At 44.9% G+C, this 27,524-nt stretch overlaps 1 protein-coding gene across 1 annotated transcript in view; it reads right to left on the bottom strand.

Annotated features, from left to right (window-relative positions):
* The window catches only part of LOC307128602 (protein unc-13 homolog A), a gene marked incomplete at its 5' end in the record, with an annotated part of 138,826 nt that overhangs the window by 77,835 nt on the left and 33,467 nt on the right, over nt 1–27,524 (bottom strand). Inside the window, 4 exons of the mRNA XM_079820516.1 lie at nt 6,969–7,047; nt 10,226–10,266; nt 12,084–12,186; nt 21,817–22,773. Coding sequence (XP_079676642.1) covers nt 6,969–7,047; nt 10,226–10,266; nt 12,084–12,186; nt 21,817–22,773 — 1,180 coding nt within the window. The remainder of the gene's footprint in view (nt 1–6,968; nt 7,048–10,225; nt 10,267–12,083; nt 12,187–21,816; nt 22,774–27,524) is intronic.

Raw genomic sequence — 27,524 nt, 5'->3', positions numbered from 1 at the left:
AACATAAATATATATATATGTATATATAAAGAAGTATAATGTGCAAGGTTTATTACAGGTTGTTACGCAGTAACAATAGGAAAGTAAAGTGCAGTGCAATGGCAGTATGTGGATGTTAATGTTTAAACTGGATGTTTATGTGTGTGCGGGGGTGAAGTGAAGTCACGTGACTGAGTTCAGGAGTCTGATGGCCTGGGGGAAGAAACTCCTCCTGAGTCTTTCAGTCTTTGCCATCAGGCTACGGAAGCGCTTACCAGATGGCAGCAGGGTGAAGTGAGAGTTTGCAGGGTGATTAATGTCTCTGATGATTTTAGTAGCTCTACCTCTGCAGCGTTTGGTGTAGATGTCCTGCAGAGACGGGAGAGCTGAGCCTGAGATGCGCTCGGATAAGCGCACCACTCTTTGCAGGGCTTTGGAATCGTGACTGGTGCTGTTCCCGTACCACGTTGTGATGCACTGAGTCAGGACACTTTCTATCGCCCCTCGATAGAAAGTTTTCAGGATGGCTGGTGAAACCCTGAATTTCCTCAGCTGGCGCAGGTGGTACAGTCTTTGCCAGGCTTTTTTCACCTGTGTCTGGATGTGTGTAGTCCAGGTCAGATCCTCGGAGATGTTCACACCCAGGTATTTGAAGCTGTTCACTCTCTCTACCGGTGTCCCGCTGATCCTGAGAGGGGAGTATGACCGATGCTGTCTCTTCCTGAAGTCCACAATCAGTTCTTTGGTCTTGTTAACATTCAGAGAGAGACAGTTGTCCTGGCACCATGATGTCAGTTGCTCCACTTCGTCCAAGTATGCCGTCTCATTGTTGTTGGAGATGAGACCCAGGACAACAGTATCATCAGCAAACTTGATGATCGAGGTGGAGCTGTGTGTGGACAAACAGTCATGGGTGTAGAGAGAGTAGAGCAGGGGACTCAGCACACAGCCCTGTGGAGCTCCAACACTCAGGGTGATGGAGGTGGAGGTGAACTGGCCTACTCTCACCGCCTGGGGTCTGCCAGTGAGGAAATCTTCAATCCAGAGGCAGAGAGAAGAATTCAGGCCTAGATCCAGGAGTTTGTGTGTTAGCTTAATGGGAACTATGGTGTTAAAGGCTGAGCTATAGTCAATAAATAGCAGCCTGACATAGTTCCCACTTTTGCTGTCGATGTGAGTGAGGCAGGAGTGAAGGACGTGAGAGATGGCATCTTCAGTCGATCTATTGGGACGATAGGCAAACTGAAGAGGGTCCAAAGTGTCAGGAATGGAGGAGCAAATGTTGTTTTTAATGAGTCTCTCAAAGACCTTCATGACTAAAGATGTGAGAGCCACTGGACGATAGTCATTTAGGCAAGAGGGTTTACTGATCTTAGGTACAGGGATGATAGAGGATCGTTTGAAGGAGGTGGGGACAACAGATGTAGCAAGGGACTCGTTAAATATGGATGTAAAGAGCCCTGCGAGCTGATCAGCACAGGACCGCAGAACACGACCTGAAATACCATCCGGCCCAGCAGCTTTCCTGACATCCACACGTTTGAGTGCCCTCCGAACCTCGTCCTCCGAGACAGAGATCACGTGACCGTTGCTGCTCTGAGGGACTCTCTCTGACGCGTCACTCGCCGGAGTCGCGCTGCCGCGATTACCATCAAAGCGAGCGTAGAAAGAGTTTAGCTCGTTCACCAGCAACGGATCAGCTCTCACCTCTGCAGAGGATTTAGTTCCAAAAGCACAGATGGTCCTCAGTCCCTGCCACATCCGCCGGGAGTCGTTGAGTTGGAAATGAGATTCCACTCGGTCTTTATAGCGGAGTTTTGCGGCTTTAACGGCGCGCCGGAGGGCGTAACATGAAGCTTTGTACTCCCTCATATCCCCCGTTTGGAGACCGGCATTGTACGCGATAGTGCGCGTGTTAACTGCAGTGCGAATTGAACTGTCCACCCACGGTTTCTGATTAGGGAAGGACGTTATAGTTATTGTTTGTGTGGCTTGCTCTGTCAGTGTGTTAATAAAGCAGAGCGCCACTTCTGTGAACTCGCTGACGTCTTCAGAACTCAAGTTTTCGTTCTTAATCTGTGCAGATACCACTTGAAGGCTGTCCCCAGACCCATACGCACGCACTTTCTCACCTGCGTATGAAGCCACAACCTCTGAAGGACAACTAGACCCATACGCACCGATCCTCACCTGCGTATGAAGCCACAACCTCTGAAGGACAACTAGACCCATACGCACCGATCCTCACCTGCGTATGAAGCCACAACCTCTGAAGGACAACTAGACCCATACGCACCGATCCTCACCTGCGTATGAAGCCACAACCTCTGAAGGACAACTAGACCCATACGCACCGATCCTCACCTGCGTATGAAGCCACAACCTCTGAAGGACAACTAGACCCATACACACCGATCCTCACCTGCGTATGAAGCCACAACCTCTGAAGGACAACTAGACCCATACACACCGATCCTCACCTGTGTATGAAGCCACAACCTCTGAAGGACAACTAGACCCATACGCACCGATCCTCACCTGCGTATGAAGCCACAACCTCTGAAGGACAACTAGACCCATACGCACCAATCCTCACCTGTGTATGAAGCCACAACCTCTGAAGGACAACTAGACCCATACGCACCGATCCTCACCTGCGTATGAAGCCACAACCTCTGAAGGACAACTAGACCCATACGCACCGATCCTCACCTGTGTATGAGGCCACAACCTCTGAAGGACAACTAGACCCATACGCACCGATCCTCACCTGTGTATGAAGCCACAACCTCTGAAGGACAACTAGACCCATACGCACCGATCCTCACCTGCGTATGAAGCCACAACCTCTGAAGGACAACTAGACCCATACGCACCGATCCTCACCTGCGTATGAAGCCACAACCTCTGAAGGACAACTAGACCCATACGCACCGATCCTCACCTGCGTATGAAGCCACAACCTCTGAAGGACAACTAGACCCATACGCACCGATCCTCACCTGTGTATGAAGCCACAACCTCTGAAGGACAACTAGACCCATACGCACCGATCCTCACCTGCGTATGAAGCCACAACCTCTGAAGGACAACTAGACCCATACGCACCGATCCTCACCTGCGTATGAAGCCACAACCTCTGAAGGACAACTAGACCCATACGCACCGATCCTCACCTGCGTATGAAGCCACAACCTCTGAAGGACAACTAGACCCATACGCACCGATCCTCACCTGCGTATGAAGCCACAACCTCTGAAGGACAACTAGACCCATACGCACCAATCCTCACCTGCGTATGAAGCCACAACCTCTGAAGGACAACTAGACCCATACGCACCGATCCTCACCTGCGTATGAAGCCACAACCTCTGAAGGACAACTAGACCCATACGCACCAATCCTCACCTGCGTATGAAGCCACAACCTCTGAAGGACAACTAGACCCATACGCACCAATCCTCACCTGTGTATGAAGCCACAACCTCTGAAGGACAACTAGACCCATACGCACCGATCCTCACCTGTGTATGAGGCCACAACCTCTGAAGGACAACTAGACCCATACGCACCGATCCTCACCTGCGTATGAAGCCACAACCTCTGAAGGACAACTAGACCCATACGCACCAATCCTCACCTGTGTATGAAGCCACAACCTCTGAAGGACAACTAGACCCATACGCACCAATCCTCACCTGTGTATGAAGCCACAACCTCTGAAGGACAACTAGACCCATACGCACCAATCCTCACCTGTGTATGAAGCCACAACCTCTGAAGGACAACTAGACCCATACGCACCAATCCTCACCTGTGTATGAAGCCACAACCTCTGAAGGACAACTAGACCCATACGCACCGATCCTCACCTGTGTATGAAGCCACAACCTCTGAAGGACAACTAGACCCATACGCACCGATCCTCACCTGCGTATGAAGCCACAACCTCTGAAGGACAACTAGACCCATACGCACCGATCCTCACCTGTGTATGAAGCCACAACCTCTGAAGGACAACTAGACCCATACGCACCGATCCTCACCTGTGTATGAAGCCACAACCTCTGAAGGACAACTAGACCCATACGCACCGATCCTCACCTGCGTATGAAGCCACAACCTCTGAAGGACAACTAGACACACTACAGAGTCAACTGTCAAGAAGAAGAAAAGAAAAAAAAAAATACACAACGCAGAGAATGATCTACGGGAACTTCAGTCTTCCATCAACATGATCAAGATTGCCTTGCTACTACTCATCAGGGACATTGCACAAAGTGTAGACTCCAGAAACAACATATTCTCAGAGCTGATGAATATGTCAAGAAACACCTTGTTTGCTGGAAAGAACGTTTGCATGCCACACCTGCCTTCAGTAGGAGCAGGAATCCTATGGGTGGCACATGATGGGAGGAACGTCTGTATATAACATCCTGCTCAGCCAATTCAATGGCAGGTGCACCCTGGTTCTCCCCTACCACCAACAAAGAAGATGGCTGCATTCAAGGACTCACTTATGCGCAAACATGGTGGTCAAGGACTCTTGAACAAAATCCAACAAGACATTCTTGATCTTTCAGAAGAATTACATCAGATGACTGAAGATAATTCCTCATGGTTCAGAAACCTGTAAGGTCAACAAAGGACTCACAAGGACTGTTCCACCCACAAAAGAATATTCCCCGTAATGAACTACACGGACCGTAGTGGCATGTTGGTTTCTGTGGCAGCATGTCATTCGCCACTACAGACAATCAACACAGAGAAAGTGATATGTGCCTGTAACTTTTTTCCAAGTTACATGACTAGAAGATGGGGCTTATGCTAAAAAACATAAGCTATAGAATTAACTGATGAAGGTTTAAATTTGTATTATGTGAGTTATTAGAACTCCCAAAGGGGGGATTGTTGGATTACAAATTTAAGAAAGTACATTGTATTTACAAATTTAAGATAGATAATAATTCTGAGGTTTTTCCTTTTTTTGGAAAGTATATAACCTATCAGGTATACTGTTAAATCAGACTGTTTTCTGACGACCTGCAGCACAGAGAGTTCTCATTAAAAGAATCACTTCTGTTTGATCCCGACGTCTCCTGGTCTCTACTTCAAGAAACAACAGAAGTTCACAACAGAAGGAAACAGCAGAGAATTGGACATAATCATTTGCATGGATGTACCAAAGCATTTGCAACTTGTTCAAAGAAATGAGAAACTGCTTTTTTGATGTGCACAGAATGATGTGAAGATTGAACAGGTAGTTTTGAGAATTTCAATTCTGATCTGAGAAATGTACCAAAGCGACTGAGAAAAACTGTAATATGTAATCTGGGACATTCTTATACTTCTGAGTTCTGCGGTGTGTGTGATTTGCACTGCAAAAAAACAACTAGAGAAAGTTCATGAAGAGATGAATGATGGTGACTTTGATGGTGGCTTGACAAACACTGAGCAGGAAGTCTGAAGTAGTTTTAAAGCTTAATGTTTGAAGGCCATACAGTCAGAAAATGGATGGATGGATGAATGGATGGATGGATGGATGGATAAATAGATAGATAGATGGATGGATAGGTGGATAGACAGATGGACGGATGGATGGAAGAATGGATGGATGGATAGGTGGATAGATAGAAGGACGGATGGATAGATAGATAGGTGGATAGATAGATGGACGGATGGATAGATGGATAGATAGATGGATGGATAGGTGGATATATGGATAGATAGATAGATAGATAGATAGATAGATAGATAGATAGATAGATAGATAGATAGATAGATAGATAGATAGATAGATAGATAGATAGATAGATAGATAGATAGATAGATAGATAGATAGATAGATAGATAGATAGATAGATAGATAGATAGATAGATAGATAGATAGGTGGAAGGATGGATGGATGGATGGATGGAAGAATGGATGGATGGATAGGTGGATAGTTAGAAAGACGGATGGATAGATAGATAGATAGATGGATAGATAGATAGATAGATAGATAGATAGATAGATAGATAGATAGATAGATAGATAGATAGATAGATAGATAGATAGATAGATAGATAGATAGATAGATAGATAGATAGATAGATAGATAGATAGATAGATAGATAGATAGATAGATAGATAGATAGATAGATAGATAGATAGATAGGTGGAAGGATGGATGGATGGAAGAATGGATGGATGGATAGGTGGATAGTTAGAAAGACGGATGGATAGATAGATAGATAGATGGATAGATAGATAGATAGATAGATAGATAGATAGATAGATAGATAGATAGATAGATAGATAGATAGATAGATAGATAGATAGATAGATAGATAGATAGATAGATAGATAGATAGATAGATAGATAGATAGATAGATAGATAGATAGATAGATAGATAGATAGATAGATAGGTGGAAGGATGGATGGATGGAAGAATGGATGGATGGATAGGTGGATAGATAGATGGACCGATGGATAGATAGATAGATAGATGGATGGATAGATAGATAGATTGATAGATAGATAGATAGATAGATAGATAGATAGATAGATAGATAGATAGATAGATAGATATAGATAGATAGATAGATAGATGGATAGATAGATAGATAGATAGATAGATAGATAGATAGATAGATAGATAGATAGATAGATAGATAGATAGATAGATAGATAGATAGATAGATAGATAGATAGATAGATAGATAGATAGATAGATAGATAGATAGATAGATAGATAGATAGATAGATAGATAGATAGATAGATAGATAGATAGATAGATAGGTGGAATGATGGATGGATGGATGGATGGATAGATAGATAGATAGATAGATAGATAGATAGATAGATAGATAGATAGATAGATAGATAGATAGATAGATAGATAGATAGATAGATAGATAGATAGATAGATAGATAGATAGATAGATAGATAGACTCCCGATGGGCAGACAGCAGATCTCCAAGAGCTAAACCCAGCGCGTCTCACCAGATCTCTGACCAGAGGGACGGTCTTCCTCTTCCTCAGGTCCGGCATGCTGTCGATGCTGTACAGCGCTCCGCCCATCCTGCACAACAAACACAACCCCATCATCCCCTTCATCCCCATCATCCCCTTCATCCCCATCATCCCCATCATCCCCATCATCCCCATCATCACCTTCATCCCCATCATCCCCATCATCCCCATCATCCCCATCATCCCCTTCATCCCCTTCATAACCTTCATCCCCATCATCCCCTTCTCCACCGCCAGCATGAAAAGTCAATGCAAACAGTTTCAAAACCGTCATGACGAAACAAAGTCTAGTTCATTAGGGCCGAGCACTGATGGTGTGAGACTCCATTGCAATCGCTCAGCTGATTCTTCTTATTCTCCCAAATGAATCGTATTTTTGAGGGCCTAAACACGCTCTAAAACTTACAAAACTTTGCACACGCGTCAGAAGTGGCGACAATTCACGTCTGATATGGGTTTCAGAATTAGGCGTGGCAAAATTGCTCAATAGCGCCACCTACAAAATTTCAATTAAGCACCGTTCGAGCTACGTTTCATGTACGAGTATGAAATTCGGTACACACATGTAACAGCCCAATACCTACAAAAAAGTCTCTTGGTATGAAATCTGAAAACCTACATGAAGTGAGATATTTAGAATTTTCTTTGCAAAACTGTTGCAAATTTTGCCATTTTCCAGTGTTTGATAAGAGTTCTGACCTAAACACATCTACATGACAGTATTCAGTTATAGTTAAAGCACCACCTGCTGGCAGAAGGAAGTGTGGCACATCAGAATGACTTTGCTGTATTTCTCCTATATTTACCCGCTTAAATGCATCTCGCTTACTATAGAGCTCCGGAGGTCATGTGACCCAGTCTGTTTACGACGCCATTTTGGCAGGCAAGAACAGCATGAGTTTCAAGACAACGGAGTTCACTGTGCACTTTAATTCAAAAGACATAGACTTGTACACAGCAAAACTTAATAGATTAAACACAACAGATCCCTGTAATGTCCCCGGGTGCTTTTCACATGTGTGGATAAAGGAACGGACCATTAAACTTAGCTGAAGCCTAAATCTACATATAAAGTAAATATTTACGTAAGCCTCCGATCAGGAGTTCTTGTTTTACATGACAGACTTCAATTTTTCACACATATATGATAATGCTAACATATATCTGTTAGCGGTTAACACACTGCAAAAAATGCTTTTCTTACTTAGTATTTTTGTCTTGTTTTCAGTCCAAATATCTAAAAAAATCTTACATTAAGAAGCATTTACTAGACAAGCAAAAGTTTTTGTCTTATTTTTGGGGAAAATAACTCAGAATTAAGGGAGTTTTTGCTTAAAATAAGCAAAATAATCTGCCAATGGGGTAAACAAAATAATCTTGTTTTCTGTTTGAATTAAGATTATTTTGCTTACCTCATTGGCAGATTATTTTGCTTATTTTAAGCAAAAACTCCCTTAATTTTGAGTTATTTTCCCCCAAAATAAGACAAAAACTTTTGCTTGTCTAGTAAATGCTTCTTAATGTAAGATTTTTTAGATATTTGGACTGAAAACAAGACAAAAATACTAAGTAAGAAAAGCATTTTTTGCAGTGCAGCGCGCCGTTGTGTGCATCTGTGTTGCGGATGTCAAATAAAATCAGTCATAATCAATAAATGTAATTTCTAATTTTTTGTTTCAGTATTTATTTATTGATCCTTAATTTCGTTTCAAATAGCCTACAGTTTCTGATTGTTATTTATATATAAAAGCACGATTAAGTATCGTATTTAATGGGAACTTATTTTTATCATTAGTTACGTGAGGCTAAAGTAGAAAAGAATGAAGAATAAACTGATATTCATGGCATTTCAACAACTTACTGTTAAAATGATTTCCCATTTGCTTTCCCCCGCCTGTTCTGGAGCACATCAGCTGTCCATCATGTTGAAATAGTAAAGTTTAAACAGTCCGGTTTTAAATTATTTTATAGATACCAATGCTACAGCCGCTCTGGCGTTCCCCTGATTGCCTGCCAAAATGGCGGAGTTTAGGCTGCGTGAAAATTGTCAACCTCTATTCGCTGTTTTCGGGTGGCGGTGGCCCCGGGTGCGAGGGCCCTTTCATCGCTGCTTGCAGCTTTAATTTGTTCATCAAAACAAATTATTCGCAAAGATTTCAAAGCTTCGCGAAGTGTCTGGAAAATGCCCACGAGATCCTCCCTCGTTCCCGTGTCACATGCATTCAAAATAGTGTTAGACCGATATATCGGCCGATATTTGCGCTTTTTACGTGCATCGGCCGATATAAGGCTGCTGCGTTGGCTGATATTTTTTTTCTCTGCATTATTTCCAGACAGGCGTCCACAGGGCAGCTCTCACCGTCTTCAGACTGTCTTGCTCTCTCTCCCTCGCGCATATTAATCAAAATCAATTGAGAATTGACACGATGGTAAAAGTTCGAAAGACTGAAGTTTCACGTGGAGCATTGGGAGATTTTTTCCTGAATTGCCGCTGGTGTTTCTCTACAAGAGATTAAGTGAAGTGCACCTACACTCTAAAAAATGCTGGGTTAAAAATAACTCAAGTTGGGTTGAAAATGGACTAACCCAGCAATTGGGTTGTTTTAAGCAAACATTTAACCCAACCGCTGGGTCAAAACAACCCAATTGCTGGGTTAGTCCATATTCAACCCAACTTGGGTTATTTTTAACCCAGCATTTTTTAGAGTGTAACCATTAAATGACTAGATTGTAAATAGTTTTAAAATTAAGTATAGTACAGTCAGTGTGCACTTGCTTGTTGATACTGTGCAATAGTGTAATTATTTTATTTATGCTTAAATATTTATTTTCAGAATTTATTTTCACCACTGAACTCTTTTTTTTTTCTTGTTCTACCTCACCTGTTTTTACTATTTGTTAAATATTGTTTTTTTTAGTTCAATAAATGTTCCTTTTTTTAAATTGTAAATTTTAAATTGTTATCATCATGATCATTGTGTCATTTTTATGTTGTAAATTGAGGGAGCAAAAGCAGTATCGGCGCCAAATATAGGCTCTAGAAAATCAGCAGCCCGTATCGCTCATGAAAAAAAAAATCGGTATCGGCATCGGCACTAAAAAATCCATATCGGTCGATCCCTAATTCAAATGGCCGGTAAAACTGTGTCATCATAGGAGCTCCATGTCCACTTGACTGATTGCACTAAAAGCAGATCTACTGGAGATCAGGTTAGGGTTTGACTTACCCTCCTTTACCAAACCACAGAGACTGAGTCTCTCCTCGGGCCTGAGAGAAACACAGAAAGAGAAATCCTCCATCAGTTTTATTTGCTGACTGGCTTTGATCAAAGAGTGAAAATATGTTCTGTAATCACCACAAACACGCAACAAACCAGGGTCATTATCACTCAATAAAACCAAAAACATAACCATTGAATATAAAATAAACCTTAACTAAGATATACATTGGCTAAATGCCAAGGAAGTACTCAAATATCTAAACATAAAACAAAGTTAAAACTGCAGTGTGTAAGTTTTATTCTGAGTTGTTTAAGTTGATTTTTGAGAATCGTATTTCAGTTGTTTTGTTGATGACATCGTCACAAAAAAACCCTTATAGGTCAGCTTACACACTATATTGCCAAAAGTTTTGGGATGCCTGCCTTTACATGCACATGAGCTTTAATGCCATCCCATTCTTAATCCGTGGGGTTTAATATGGAGTCGGCCCAACCCTTTGCAGCTGTAACAGCTTCAGCTCTTCTGGGAAGGTTTAGGAGTGTGTTTATGGGGATTCTTCATCAGTGATGTTGGACGAGAAGGCCTGGCTCTCAGTCTCCGCTCTAATTCATCCCAAAGCTGTTCTATCGGGTCGAGGTCAGGACTCAAGTTCCTCCACACCAAACTCGCTCATCCGTGTCTTTATGGAGACGCTTTGTGCACTGGTGCATGCTGGGACAGGAAGGGGCCGTCCCCAAACTGGTCCCACAAAGTTGGGAGCATGAAATTGTCCGAAATGTCTTGCATTAAGAGTTCCTTTCACTGGAACTAACCCCTGAAAAACAACCCCACCCCATAATCCACCCTCCACCAAACTTTACACTTGGCACAATGCAGTCAAGCAAGTCCCGTTCTCCTGGCAAACGCCAAACCCAGACTCGTCCATGGGATTGCCAGACAGAGAAGCGTGATTGGTCACTCCAGAGAACACGTCTCACTGCTCTAGAGTCCAGTGGCGGCGCACTTTACCCCACTGCATCCCACGCTTTGGGCTTTTTTGCGCTGGATGAGCTGCTCGGCCATGGAAACCCATTCCATGAAGCTCTACACACTGTTCTTGAGCTCATCTGAAGGCCACAGGAGTTAGGAGGTCTGGAGCTCTTGATTCTGTGACCCTCAGCATGCGCTGACCCCGCTCTGTGATTTCACTGTGGCTGAGTTGCTGTTGTTCCCAATCGCTTCCACTTTGTTATAACGCCACTAACAGTTGAAGGTGGAATATTTAGTAGAGAGGAAGGACTTCAATAATGTGTGTAGAAGCGTCTGCAGGCCTAGAGCTTGATTTACACACCTGTGGCCATGAAGTGATCGAACACCTGAACTGGATACTTTTGGCAATATAGTGTATCAAAACAACTTACACAAAACCACCACAGAACGTTCACACAACCAACACCAGACCCACCTGACAGTCTCGTCCCATCATAGGTCATCCGAGTGAACATGCAAATCGCTAAAGCAATGAAAAGAGACTGGAAAGACGACAAAACGGCGAGATACAAACAGACAACAAAGGATAAAGAGTCAACAGAAAAAAGAAGCAGAGTAAAGCAAAATAATCATGACAGCCGTTAGAGTGCATGGTGCTTCGTCGCATCACAAGCAAAGAGCAGAAAACGTGTGGAGGCATAAAAATAAACAGTGCTTACTTCAGTTTGTGGATGACAGGAAATGAATGCGAGTTTGCGGTGGATTGTGGCGGCTCGATTTAAGGGGAAGACGAGCATCTATTTTCTCTTGAATAACATGCACTAGACTGCTAAACAGGTAATCAGAAGGTCAATTAAAAAGTAGTTCTGCGCACAGTCTAGTGAGCGGCCTCACCTCCTGCAACTGTCGGCGGACCTTCTCGAAGAGGCGAAGCCAGTTCTCTTTAGCCCTGACCGCCGGCTCCACCGGCTCCTTCGGCTCCTCCATCACCTCTTCACTGCACAGACAATCAAGATCGTCCGCATGTATAATCCAACATTCATCTAACAGTCTTGGACGCAATCACGCTAGCTTGCTTAAATATCCTGAAAAAGCAGCTTAATAAATGTGGTCAAGCTGATCTGGTTTTTGACACTAATCTACTGGTCGATCATCTAAATCAGGTCAAATATCCTAACAGCTTTTAAATCATCCAATTTGCTTGTTTTAGCTGGCCAAGCTGATCTGGTTTGCTGGTTTTAAAGAGGATTTGGGCACTTATCGGTCTGGTCAAGCTGGTCGACCATCAAAACCAGGTCAAATATCCTAACAGCTTTTAAATCATCCAATAAATGCTCATTTTAACAGGATAAGCTAATCTGGTTTGCTGGTTTTAAAGGGGTTTTGGATGCTTTTCAGTCTGGTCAAGCTGGTCGACCATCTAAACCAGGTCAAATATCCTTAAAACAGCTTTTAAATCATCCAGTTTGGTTGTTTTAGTTGGCCAAGCTGGGAGTCAAGCTGGTTAACGATCTAAATAATGTGTAATATCCTAGAAAATGCTTTTAAATCATCCAATAAATGTGGTTCTCTTACGAGAGGTTCTCTCATATTGCGTAAGTTCCTTACGCTACGGGAAAGTATTCTTTCTTCGAGATTTCTGAAAAACCCAAAATTATCCTTAATTTTGTAACATTGTCAACGCAGTGCGGCAGCCTGGCAGACCATAGCAGGCTATTCCAGCGTGCTATTGGCTGCTCTGCTGGCAACTGCAGCAGCCTATCGGTGAGCCCGCGTGACGTGGCGACCAATGAGGGCGCTTCGCGCCCACCTGGCTTCATTTGCCTACAGGTGGGGCGTGGCCACGTGTATATAAGCAGGGCTCACGGGCTGCATATTCGATTTTCTTTTCTTCAGCGAAGCCCTTCGCATCGCTGGATCTGGAACCCGCCGCCGTGACCGCGCAGACAAGCAAGCAGAGGACAGCGCCTGAGGAAGCCGGCAGCATCGCGCCACCTTCAGCCTTCCGTGCCTGCTCTGCTATCCGGCAGCCCCATATCCTTTTACGCTCAAAGTGTTGTCGCCGCTGCGTCACACTTTTCACAAAAAGAGCCGAGCGTTGATACAAATGTCTCGTTCCACCTGCGGCTCGTGTCACGCGCAGCTCAGCTCCGGGGACCGCCATGTGATCTGCGCTCTCTGCCTGGGCCGTGATCACGCCGCCGCCGCACTCCACGCTGGCGGATGCCAAGAGTGCGAAGAACTAACGATGTCGACCCTGCGGGCTCGACTCGTCCTGTTCGAAGATGATATCCCTCCAGTCCCTGCCACGCCGCGCAAGAAGAAGCGCCGCTCGCAGCGGACTCCGGAGCTCGCAGAGAGAAGCTCGCCGGAACCTTTCCCGCCCGCTTCACTCTCGCCTTCCCCGCCCCCACCCCAGGCCGCCATTTCTGTTGCCGCCTCCGGGGATGAGGCGGATGCGGCCGCGGAACGCGCCGACAGCTGCTCCATCATGGCTTCCGACAGCGAGGACTGGTCTTCCGCATCCTCTTCAGTCCGGGGCTCCGGACGCTCTCGAGCGGGTGAGGACGCCGAACTCTTGCGCCTTCTCACCCGGGCTGTCGAGCAGCTAGGCCTCGAATGGGCCCCGCCCAAGGTGGCAGCGCCGAACCGACTTGACGGATGCTTCCTAAACAGTCGCCGCCGTGCGCCCACCTCCAGGACTGCACCCTTTTTGCCGGAGCTTCACGAGGAGCTCGCAAAGTCCTGGAATGCGCCATTCTCCGCGAGGGTCTCGTCTCAGGCTTCTTCGACGCTCTCACAAGTTGACGGCGCGGCCGAGAAAGGCTACAACGTTATCCCTCCGGTGGAAGAGGCGGTCGCAGCGCACCTTTGCCCGCCTTCTGGTTGGCGCTCAAAGGCTGCCCTCCCGTCTAAGGCCTGCAGAGTGACGTCATCGCTGATCGGCCGCGCTTTCGCTGCCTCCGGTCAAGCTGCGTCCGCTCTGCACTCTATGGCCGTGCTGCAAATCCTCCAAGCTAATCTCCTCCGCGACATGGACGAGAAATGCTGTGACGCTGAGTTAATCACGGATTTGCGAAGCGCGACGGATCTCTCCCTTCGCGCCACCAAGACCGCAGCACAGGCCCTCGGACGCTCTATGGCCTCCCTCACGGTAGCTGAGCGCCACCTCTGGCTCACGCTCGCGGACATGCGAGAAACAGAGCGCGCGGCCTTCCTAAACGCCCCGCTCTCTCCGTCTGGGCTTTTCGGACCAGCGGTCAAGGGGATCGTCGACCGTTTCTCCGAAGTGCAGAAAACGACGCAGGCCATGAACCTTTTCCTGCCTCGACGCCCCGGCGCTAGCAATAGCTCCGCTGCTCGCCGTCCTCGTGACCAGCCAGCAACGAGCTCCGCGCAGCGCCCAGCGCGGCCCCCTTCGTCTCAGAGAAGACCGAGCGGCCGCCCCAGATCGCGCTCTTCCAGCCGTGGTAAGCCGCCTCCACCTCGGGGCCCCCGGCCTAGGATCACGCTGAAGCCCGAGCCTCCAAAGTCCTCCTAGCAAGAGGCGAGAAACGACGGTTAAGTCCCGCCGCGGCCGGACCACCGTCAAAACTCTTTTTCCTGTCAGCCCCCACCACTGTGGCTGCTGCAGATGGATTTCACGCAGCCAACGAGCCGGCAAAAATGCCTTCTCGCCTGTCAATAACCGCCGTTTTTACGGCGAACCAGAGAAATCACAAAAGTTGCATTATTTCTGGTCGCACGGCTCGCGCCGTATGTGTTTCAAATGCAGTAAATGTGCCCACTTTTCTGTGTTCACCCCTGCACACAAGCACTATAAACCCTGTGTCCCCCACTCACATAGAGCGGCCACCGGCCGCTCGAGTGCTAGAGTTAGGTCACGTGTCCGCTTGTTTGCGTCCACGACTAACCACCACACGCGCTGTCACACAGCCACTCTTAACCGGTCATGTTCCACGCGTAAGAGTTGTGCCCGCTCAAACGCGCTCACACATTTTCGCGAACATTATGCCTCAGGCGCCACGCGCCACGCCACACACCATTTATTTTCCGCCCAGGGTGGCCGGAGCGATGAGTGTAGGGCCGCACACAAGCCACTCCCCGCTCGAAGCGGCAGAGATGCAGTGTGTAGGGCGGCCAGCCATCGCGAGCGATCGGCTGGCCCACAGCACAGAGAGCGCGCGCACTGCGCCCGCCCCTCCTATACGGGCCGTCAAACCCGCGAAGCGCGGCGTTTCGAGCCCGGAGGCCGTTCTATCCTGTGTGGCGCACGCGAGAGCGTGGGAAGCCATTCCAGGTGTATCAGAATGGGTGCTGAAAACAGTGAAGCACGGCTACACTCTGCAGTTCGCTCGCCGCCCTCCGCGCTTCTGTGCGCGTACAGAGACGAGAGTGAGCGAGGAAGTAGCACATCTACTTCGAGCAGAAATAGCCACGCTGCTGTGCAAAGGGGCTATAGAACCGGTTCCCCACTCTATGAGCGAGTCAGGCTTTTACAGCCGGTATTTTCTCGTGCCAAAAAGGGATGGGTCGCTCAGACCGATTCTGGATCTGAGGCGTCTGAACAAAGCTCTTATGAAAAGATCGTTCAAGATGCTCACGACCAAGCAGATCCTCGCGCATATTCGCCCGAGAGACTGGCTAATCTCCCTAGATTTGAAAGATGCATATTTTCAAATCAAGATAACGCCGCGTCACAGGCCATTCTTACGATTCGCCTTCGACGGCCAGGCTTATCAATACACCGTCCTTCCGTTCGGCCTGTCACTAGCACCCCGTACATTTACGAAGTGCATGGACGCGGCCCTCGCTCCTCTGAGAAATCGAGGGATGCGAGTATTGAACTATCTGGACGATTGGCTCATCCTGGCGCAGTCGGAGGCCGAGCTCCTCGCCCACAGGGCAATGCTGCTCAGCCATCTGGACAGCCTAGGGCTCACGGTCAATTGGACCAAGAGCTCATTAGTGCCCACGCAATCAACCTCATTTCTGGGTTTGAATCTGGACACTGTGGCAATGTCAGCCCGCCTGTCACCCCATCGCGCGCGCCAAGTTCGGCGCATGGCTGCGTACTTTCGGCCAGGCAAAATCGCACCTCTCAAGCTGTTTCAGAGGATGCTGGGACGTATGGCCTCAGCTGCAGCTGTGCTCCAGCTGGGCTTAATGCGCATGCGCCCGCTGCAATGCTGGTTAAACGCCCGAGTGCCTCACAGGGCCTGGGCGTCCGGTGGCTTCAGGATCAGAGTGACTCAGGGCTGCGTGTCAGCCCTAGAGCCCTGGTTAGTAGCCGACTGGTACCAGAGGGGAGTGACGATGGGAGCCATCTCACACCGCAAGGTCATCTCGACGGACGCCTCCACCACGGGTTGGGGCGCCGTTTTCGAGGGCAGATCAGCCTCGGGCCTTTGGTCGAGCGAGGAAAAACTCCTACACATAAACTGTTTGGAGATGATAGCGGTAGAGAACGCGCTCAAGCAGTTTCTCCCGCTTATACGAGGACACCATGTGTTAGTCCGGTCGGACAACACCACAGTGGTGTCCTACGTGAACCGGCAGGGCGGTGTCAGGTCCAGAGGTCTGGGCAATCTGACAGAACGCCTGCTCGTGTGGGCACACAGCTCGCTGCGCTCGTTGAGAGCTGCGCACGTGCCGGGCCACCTCAATGTGGGCCCGGACAAGCTGTCCAGGGGCCTCATTCTCCCAGGAGAATGGTCCCTGCACCCCCAGACAGTCCAGCTGGTATGGCGCCTGTTCGGCAGAGCGGAGCTCGACCTCTTTGCAACAAAAGAGAACGCCCGCTGCCCGACGTTTCTGTCCAAAAGCGAGGATGCGCTGTCCCAAACTTGGCCCAGCCTCCCGCTGTATGCTTTCCCGCCGATCTCCCTATTGCCCCAGGTCATAGCGAAAATCAGGGAAACGCGCCGTCCGGTGCTCCTTATAGCACCGTGCTGGGAGAACCAGATTTGGTACCCAGAGCTGGTGAAGCTGTCGCACTCACCCCCCTGGCCAGTTCCGCTGAGAGCAGACCTTCTCTCTCAAGCAGGAGGCTCAGTTTGGCATCCCCATCCAGAGCGATGGTCTCTGCATGTATGGGTGACCAACGGATACCCGTTGACCTGCCCGAAGGGGTTATGAACACGATTTCACACTCTAGAGCCCCCTCGACGAGGCGGTTATATAGTTCTAAGTGGTCGGTGTTCACTGAGTGGTGTGTTTCCAAGGGATTGGACCCACAGCAATGTGGGGTCCAGCGGGTGCTCTCCTTCCTCCAAGAGCTTTTGGAATTGGGCAGGTCCCCTTCCACGCTCAAAGTGTATGTGGCGGCTATAGCAGCGTTCGCTCAGACGACGCTAGGTAGCACGCTAGGAAGGAACGAGCTCATCGTCCGTTTCCTCAGAGGAGCCAGACGGATGAATCCCCCGCGGCCCCCGTCGGTTCCTATATGGGATCTGGCCTTGGTCCTAGAGGCCCTGAAGGCTCATCCCTTTGAACCGCTCGAGACTGTGGAACCAAGGTTCCTTTCGCTGAAAACCACGTTTCTGATAGCTCTGGCTTCAGTGAAACGCGTGGGGGATCTACACGCGCTCTCAGTGAGCCCGACGTGTATGGAGTTCGGTCCTAATGACTCTAAGGTCATTCTCAGACCGAGGCATGGTTATGTCCCCAAAGCGATCGGCACTCCCTTCAGGGCGCAGATTATCTCCCTCTCGGCTCTGCCAGCATCCGATGAGGGGGACGGTGGCAATTTCCTCTGCCCTGTCAGGGCATTGAGGGTTTATGTCACACGCTCCGCCGCCTTCAGACGTTCTGAGCAGCTATTTGTTTCGTTTGGTGGGTGCACTAAAGGTCTCGCCTCCTCGAAACAGACCCTGTCCAGGTGGATAGTGGACGCGATTGCAACTGCATACGCTTCCAAACACCTGCAGTGCCCGCTAGGTGTCAGAGCACACTCCACCAGAGGCATGGCCTCTTCGTGGGCTTGGGCCAGAGGGATTTCCATCCACGATATCTGTATGGCGGCAGGCTGGGCCTCCCCGTCTACGTTCGTGAGATTTTACAATCTGGAAGTTCCTGCCTTACAGGCGAAAGTGTTATCAGTTCAATAGGGCCGTTGGTTCTGCCCAGTGATTCTGCGCAGACATAGCTCACATACTGGTAGTAAGTTCGGTACTAGGCTCATGTGAATTTGAAGGAGACCGGCGGTGCCGTTCCCTCATTTACGAGACGAGCTGTTGTGAGTTTGAAGGTGACCGGCGGTGCCGTTACCTCACTCATATAACAAGATATTGTGAATTTGAAGGCGACCGGCGTTGCCGCTCCCTCATTCATGAGACAAGGTGTGGTGAATTTGAAGGAGACCGGCAGGTGCCGTTCCCTCATTCATGGGACAGGGTGTTGTAACCACCCGTCGTAAACCACCCGTCAGTTCGAATGAAGTGTCTGTATATGTGGTGGCCCGTTTTTTCTTTACCGGCCACCCTGCCCGAGCAGTGTTATGGTCCCCGGTTCCCTGGGATACATATGCTGTATGCGAGGCGCGCACGGCGTTGACAATATGTTCCCGTAGCGTAAGGAACTTACGCAATACGAGAGAACCTCTCGTAAGAGAACGATACTCGGTTACTTAACGTAACCTCGGTTCTCTCTAGAAGAGGGAACGAGTATTGCGTTCCTTGCCGTGCGCCCCGCTGGCTTTTACGCTTCAGAACTAAGAAAACCGAATATGCAGCCCGTGAGCCCTGCTTATATACACGTGGCCACGCCCCACCTGTAGGCAAATGAAGCCAGGTGGGCGCGAAGCGCCCTCATTGGTCGCCACGTCACGCGGGCTCACCGATAGGCTGCTGCAGTTGCCAGCAGAGCAGCCAATAGCACGCTGGAATAGCCTGCTATGGTCTGCCAGGCTGCCGCACTGCGTTGACAATGTTACAAAATTAAGGATAATTTTGGGTTTTTCAGAAATCTCGAAGAAAGAATACTTTCCCGTAGCGTAAGGAACTTACGCAATACTCGTTCCCTCTTCTAGAGAGAACCGAGGTTACGTTAAGTAACCGAGTATCGTTTGCTCATTTTAGCTGGTCAAGCTGATCTGGTTTGCTGGTTTTAAGGAGGTTTTGGGCACTTATCAGTCTGGTCAAGCTGGTCGACCATCTAAACCAGGGGAAATATCTTTAAAACAGCTTTTAAATCATCCAATTTGCTTGTTTTTAGCTGGCCAAGCTGATCTGGTTTGCTGGTTTTAAAGGGGTTTTGGATGCTTTTCAGCCTGGTCAAGCTGGTCGACCATCTAAACCAGGGGAAATATCTTTAAAACAGCTTTTAAATGATCAAATTTGCTTGTTTTAGTTGGCCAAGCTGGGAGTCAAGCTGGTGAACTATCTAAATAATGTGTAATATCCTAGAAAATGCTTTTAAATCATCCAATAAATGTGGTTTGCTCATTCTAGCTGGTCAAGCTGATCTGGTTTCCTGGTTTTAAAGAGGATTTGGGCACTTATCAGTCAGGTCAAGCTGGTTGACCATCTAAATCAGGTCAAATGTCCTTAAAACAGCTTTTAAATTATCAAATTTGCTTGTTTTAGCTGGCCAATCTGATCTGGTTTGCCTGTTTTAAAGGGGTTTTGGGCCCTTATCAGCCTGGTCAAGCTGGTTGACCATCAAAACCAGGTCAAATATCCTAAAAACAGCTTTTAAATTATCCATTTGCTTGTTTTAGCTGGCCAAGCTGATCTGGTTTGCTGGTTTTAAAGAGGTTTTGGGCACTTATCAGCCTGGTCAAGCTGGTTGACCATCAAAACCAGGTCAAATGTCCTTAAAACAGCTTTTAAATTATCAAATTTGCTTGTTTTAGTTGGCCAAGCTGGGAGTCAAGCTGGTTAACTATCTAAATATTGTGTAATATCCTAGAAAATGCTTTTAAATCATCCAATAAACGTGGTTTGATCATTTTAGCTGGCCAAGCTGATCTGGTTTGCTGGTATTTAAGAGGTTTTGGGCACTTATCAGTCTGGTCAAGCTGGTTGACCATCTAAACCAGGTCAAATGTCCTTAAAACAGCTTTTAAATTATCAAATTAGCTTGTTTTAGCTAAAACAGGTCAAAACAGCTTTTAAATCATCCAATAAATGCGGTTTGTTCATTTTAGCTGGTCAAGCTGATCTGGTTTGCTGGTTTTAAAGAGGATTTGGGCACTTATCAGTCTGGTCAAGCTGGTTGACCATCTAAACCAGGTCAAATGTCCTTAAAACAGCTTTTCAATTATCCAATTTGCTTGTTTTAGCTGGCCAAGCTGATCTGGTTTGCTGGTTTTAAAGGGGTTTTGGGCCCTTATCAGCCTGGTCAATCTGGTTGACCATCTAAAACAAGTCAAATATCCTAAAAACAGCTTTTAAATCATCCAATGTGCTTGTTTTAGCTAAAACAGGTCAAAACAGCTTTTAAATCATCCAATAAATGTGGTTTGCTCATTCTAGCTGGTCAAACTGATCTGGTTTGCTGGTTTTAAAGAGGATTTGGGCACTTATCAGCCTGATCAAGCTGGTCGACTATCTAAACCAGGTCAAATATCCTAACAGCTTTTAAATCATCCAATTAATGCTCATTTTAACAGGATAAGAGGATCTGGTTTGCTGGTTTTAAAGGGGTTTTGGGCAATTATCTGCCTGGTTAAGCTGGTCGACTATCTAAACCAGGGGAAATATCTTTAAAACAGCTTTTAAATCATCCAGTTTGGTTGTTTTAGTTGGCCAAGCTGGGAGTCAAGCTGGTTAACTATCTAAATAATGTGTAATATCCTAGAAAATGCTTTTAAATCATCCAATAAATATGGTTTGCTCATTCTAGCTGGTCAAACTGATCTGGTTTCCTGGTTTTAAAGAGGATTTGGGCACTTATCAGTCTGGTCAAGCTGGTTGACTATCTAAAACAAGTCAAATATCCCCAAAAAAGCTTTTAAATGATCCAATGTTCTTGTTTTAGCTAAAACAGCTCAAAACAGCTTTTAAATCATCCAATAAATGTGGTTTACTCATTTTAGCAGGTCAAGCTAATCTGGTTTGCTGGTTTTAAAGAGGATTTGGGCACTTATCGGTCTGGTCAACCTGGTCGACCATCTAAACCAGGTCAAATATCCTAAAACAGCTTTTAAATCATCCAGTTTGCTTGTTTTAGTTGGCCAAGCTGTGAGTAAAGCTGGTTAACGATCTAAATAATGTGTAATATCCTAGAAAATGCTTTTAAATCATCCAATAAATGTGGTTTGCTCATTCTAGCTGGCCAAGCTGATCTGGTTTGCTGGTTTTAAAGAGGATTTGGGCACTTATCAGTCTGGTCAAGTTGGTTGACCATCTAAACCATGTCAAATATCCTTAAAACAGCTTTTAAATGATCCAATTTGCTTGTTTTAGCTGGTCAAGCTGATCTGGTTTGCTGCTTTTTAAGAGGTTTTAGGCACTTATCTGTTTGGTCAAGCTGGTTGTCCATCTTAACCAGGTCAAATACCCTTATGGAGAATTTTTGGTCAGTTTTGCAGTCAGTTCTTCAAGATATACCTATACTTCAACTAGTTTTGGTGCATGATTTCATCCCTCAGTTTTGAAACCCCAAGGGTGAGATATTGCGATACCTCTCAGGTTCTGGAACCAGTTCGTCCTCTTCAAAAGGAGGAGATGGAGGGGGGCTCTCCATCTTTATTTCCTCTATTGGGGACTCTTCCATGGGGAAGTCTTCTTCTTGAGGTGGAGGTTCCTCCATCATTGGTGGCTCTGGCTCTATGGGCAGCGTCTCCTCTGTTGGGGTTGGAGGTTTGGGTTCTGGAGCAGGAGGTTTGGAGTTGGTTATGGGCACAGCGGTGGGAAGCTCAGGGGATCTGGTTGTAGGTGGAGGCACCTGTTGGGCGGGAGGTTGGGGCATTGGAGGTTGGGGTTGAGATGTTGGTGCAGGAGGTGGTGAAGGAGTAGATCCACCCAACCCAAACACAGCAGTCAATGGCTTAGCCATGGCGAAGAAAGACTGAACTGAAGGGATGGGGCCTGAGGACTGTGGTTGGGGCTGTTGTCGGGGTGGTTGCTGGGGGGCGGGAACTTGCTGGTTTAGGGGTTTGGCTGGAGGTTGGGGTTGCGTCTGATTGGATGGTTGGCTGGCGTTCTGAGACGGTTGCTGTTGGTGAAGCGAGGGCTGTTTCTCCAGAGGAGGTCTTGATGGGACGTCCAGCGTTGGGGCGGTGCTGGGTGGAGTAGGAGTGAAGGGAAGCTCTTGGTCCTCGTCCAGCGGATAAATTTCTCCTTCCACGTAGTTGAAGTTCTCCTCCCCCTCGTACATGTCCACCTCCTCAGCGTACAGATCAGCATCTTCTTCCTCATATAGAGCCGCTTCTTCTCCTCCGTCTTTACTGTAGGCGCACTCGTCGCTGTACGCCCCCTGTGTTTCGTCCCAGTCGGGCGAGCCCTTGCTGAAGGACACAGATGAGTGGCAGGAATGGTACGAATCGTTTTCGTCGTAAAGTTCTCGCTCACCGAACTCTTCGCTCAGTTGAGAACTACAATGACTGAGCTCGGCTGAGGACGCATAGCTCCCGGTCGGACTGGAAAGAGGACAAAGAGTGAGACAAAGATTAGGCAGAACAAGAAATCTACACACATTTTTTGCAAACATTTTGACCATTGTTCAGGGTATCTACAGGGTTTTTAAAAATCAAATGTAATGCTTTTTCTGACCTTATTTAAGACCTCCTTTAAATGCAATAGTATCAGCATTTGGTTTTTGACCATTGAAAATGGGTAAAATTCAACTAAATTGAACATGGAGCCACATTGAGATCCCCATATCTCTGGGAATTAACCACAAAGGGCCTTGGAAATGACAATTTCAAAAGAAACGTTAGTAAAGAAGCAGAATGTAAAGTCATATTGAGCTATCTTTAATACTTTTCGAGTTAGAGGCACCCAAACTTTGTAAAAACAATCATTTTGGCACTCAGACAGGTAGATTCTATGCAATTGTGTTGATAGAAAAAACAAGATAAATTTCTAGTTTCAACATTATTTGTTCTTTACATATTCCTCTTATAAAGACAAAAGTATGAGCTGTGTGCAAAGTGACCCGCATTTGGTTTTTGACCACTGAAAATGGGTAAAATTGAACAAAATTGAACATGGAGCCACATTGAGATCCTCATATCTCTGGGAATTAACCACAAAGGGCCTTGAAAATTGAAATTTCAGAATAAATTTTAGTAAAGAACCAGAATCTAAAATCATATTGAGCTATCTTTAATAATTTTAAAGTTAGAGGCACCCAAACTTTGTAAAAACAATCATTTTGGCACTCAGACAGGTATATTCTATGCAATTGTGTTGATAGAAAAAAACAAGATATATTTCTAGTTTCAACATTATTTGTTCTTTACATATTCCTCTTTTAACGACAATAGTATGAGCTGTGTGCAAAGTGACCCGCGTTTGGTTTTTGACCATTGAAAATGGGTAAAATTCAGCAAATTGAACAAGGAGCCACATTGAGATCCCCATATCTCTGGGAATTAACCACACAGGGCCTTGAAAATGACAATTTCAAAAGAAACGTTAGTAAAGAAGCAGAATGTAAAATCATATTGAGCTATCTTTAATACTTTTAGAGTTAGAGGCACCCAAACTTTGTAAAAACAATCATTATGGCACTCAGACAGGTATATTCCATGCAATTGTGTTGATAGAAAAATAAAGATTCATTAGCTTCAAGCATTGAGCATAAAGATCTCCATATCTCTGGGAATGAAACAATCGAGGGCCTTTAAAATGAGGATACCAAAAGAAATGTTTGTTAAAAATCTAAATCTAAAAGGATATTAAGATATCTTTAAAACTTCTCTAGTTACAGGCATGCAAACATGGGGCAAAAAATACAAGAAGTGCTTTTTTTCCCATTTTTGAACTGTCACTGTTGGCATATAGATTGCTAAAGTCAACAGATTTTACTAAAAGATCTACCGATCTCTGTGTAAAAATAAAATAATGATGCTGTCGTCTTTCTAAAGTCCTTTTTACCCCCCGTTAATTTGGCTCCAAAACTTGAAAATTGTCATTTTGTCACCCCTCCCTCGACAAAACAGTGATTACTCAGTCAATATACATTCATGACAATTGAGAGCAAGACCGGTCTCCAGTACTACAACACTAGTTAACACTACTACTGCTTTTCTAATTCCTAACAGGGAAACAGCAGAATCCATCAAGCCCTTAAGCAAGGCACGCAGATGTCAAGTCTTTTTATAAATTAATGAAAACTGGTCTTGATGAATAATGGAAGTCGAGACAGTCGAATTTAGAGGTCTTTGCCAGGAGGAGAAAAAAAAGAGTATCAGAAGAAAAGGAGATAAGAGACACGAGGCTCAGACATGATGAATGAGTCCATTAAAGGAAAAACGAAGAGCAAGAAGAGACACACCTGCTGAGAAACACCTTCTCTCGCTCACGCTGCTGTCATGATTCACTCACGAATGATGAACGAATCAGTTTAGCCAAACAGAAAAATTATATTTAGCAAAAAAATAAATGCTAAATATGTTGTAAACAGCGAAGTTAAAACACCAAAACAAATGACAACATTTACTTAAAACCTCTTAACTGTCACCGTCCCACAGGTGGGACGCCTGGTGCTCTTTTTTTTGATCGCCTTTTTTCATATCATATATTTAAGTAATTATCACAAATTAGGTATCATTTGAAAGCTTACAAACTCAAAATTCATCCTGTGAAAACCGTTTTGAAATCGGACATTGTGTTGCCATGGAAACGTCACTCTAAATTATTCTAGTGGGCTCCTCCCCTAGTGGGCGCTGTCATGTTTCATATTACAACAATTATTTTAACTACTTTATATTCAAAATCTTTTCCAATCTTGACAAAACGCATATTGTCGGAAAGGTCTGAGTCTCAAGGGTCCATATTTGGTGACTGTTTTGTGATGGAAGTAATATTTGGACAGAAATTTACAGGAAAATGCATCAAAACAACAATAAATGGAATTTGAATGACACCCGGTGGCTATTTTTGGTACAGCACCCTAAACAAAATCTCATGGGGACTTCAATTTTTGTGATATCAACTTCAAATTTGGAACACAAATTGGTTAGACATATGGCTTTGATTTTATAGTAATTTTAGAGTAAATTCTTTTTTGTAAAATATATATTTTATATGAAATAAAAAATATTTAGTACAGTATTTTTCATTTACAGTAAATTTAAACTTCCATAACTATTTCATACTTTCATATTTTGAATTGCTTTCACTTCAGCAATAATCTGCAGAATGTCGTCTTTAAAACGAGACCAAACTTTGGTCTATATTCCAAAGCATTCTTGAATTACAGCCCTTTAAGTTTGGATAGTGCATTTTCATGTGTATTCTCAAAAAGGCGGGTGACAGTCAAAGGGTTAAGGGGCAAAAAATATTTCGAATCTTAAAATAGAATAATTTGTTTTATATATATATATTTGAGGAAAAAATATAAATATATATTTATAAACAAAGCGCTGTCAAATTGATTAATCGAGCAAATTGTGTTCATATAATATAGTGTGTAATATTATTATATTTACATATAAAACACACACATATATATAAATTATATATATATATATATATATATATATATATACACTCAAAAAAAAAAAGGTTCTATATGGCACCAAAAATGGGGAACCTTGTTTAGCGCTATATAGCACCAATTTTGGTGCTTCAGAGGTTCTTCAGAGGTGCTGTATAGCACCATAGTCAAAGAACCGGTGAAGAACCGCTGAAGAACCACTGAAGCACCAAAATTGGTGCTATATAGCACTAAAAAAGGTTTATCTAGTATTGGTCATTGCAAAAACTGTCATGCATCGGGAACCGATGATGGTGAATTAAAATTTTACTGTAACTGTAATCATAGCCACGAACAAGATAATTGACAGGATGAGAGCGGAGGCACAAGCGCAAGATCACTTTTGTAAATAAAAAAACCCCCACAAACCACAAACTGAGAGTTGCCCGTTTTAAAGGGGAATTTCCAAATATCTTTTATTTATTTGTTATAATTCGGGTAAAGCGATTTTATGTCTCATTCGTTTTTTAACAAAAGTTTAATATATTTAATAATATTTATTATATATAAATAGGCTAATAACAAACATAAAAATAAACATTCGTTTGAAAGTAATTAAAGAGGAAATTATGAGTTAAGCAATATCATGAGCAAGAGTGCTATTTTCCAGAGTAGCCTATATCAGCACGATTGCAAAATGCGATATTAATTTTATACAACAGTTCAATAAACATCAAGTTGTCATTTTTTACAGTTTTGCTCTATTTTCCCAACAAAAATAGATTCAAACAAAGTATATGTTTCGTTCTCGAATAATTCACAGTTTTTGAACAGGTTAGAACGAATTCGTTGAATGATTCTAGAATCCACTCACGCCGCCAAATATACTGGCAGTTTTAGTTTCATAGGCCTGGAATAATTTCATATTTCTATAATTAAAATATTATATCTAGAACATAAATCTAAAAATCTCATTACATTATTTAGGCAATTGTAATTACAGTGTAAGTGGATTTTAATTAATGGTAAGATGGATTTTGTTGATACTGATTTAATTTAATTCTTATAACATGTAATAATAATAGTGTAATTACTTAAAAAGATGGTCAACAATATGTAACTTTACTTTATAAGAGGTGTGCCCTAAAAAGTAAGCATGCAATTTTGAGAACACCAAGGAAAGAGCACGTTCTTTAGTCTGTTTGGATACTTCAAACACAAGTTTGCATTGCCGGTTTGGTTTACCTGTTTAGCCTAGACGTTAATAATAACGTGCGTTTTATCCGACTCATAGTGCGCGTCCTTGACGCGTGATTTACCATATAGCGCGCGTTCTTAACGCTCTGGGGTCACGGAAAACGTACGTCGGAAATAAAACCGGAAACCGAGGGTAACGCAGATATGATGTCATCGACAGGCCACGCCCTCACACGTCCCGGTTCCTCTGCTAAAATCGCATCTAACCATTTACAAATAGCTGGAAACATTTGGGATATTGTAAGTACTCGACTGAACTAAATATATAACACTGGCCTAGAGGTGTTTGGATATTTTACTAAAAAAATGTTACATAGTGCACCTTTAACTAGCGTTCGTAGCCTTCAGTAAATTAACTTGTCTTAGAAAGTGATTAATAAACATATTCTAAAAATAAATTGACCCTATGTTTATTTTCTTGACTGCTTTGAGGGGAAGAGACAGGGCAAGATAAGGAGAATGAGAGAAAAAGAAAGAGTGATGGAGAGG

This window comes from Gobio gobio, assembly GCF_949357685.1.
Source record: "Gobio gobio genome assembly, chromosome: 6".
Taxonomy (NCBI): Eukaryota; Metazoa; Chordata; class Actinopteri; order Cypriniformes; family Gobionidae; genus Gobio; species Gobio gobio.
This window is presented reverse-complemented; position numbering and strand designations above follow the sequence as displayed.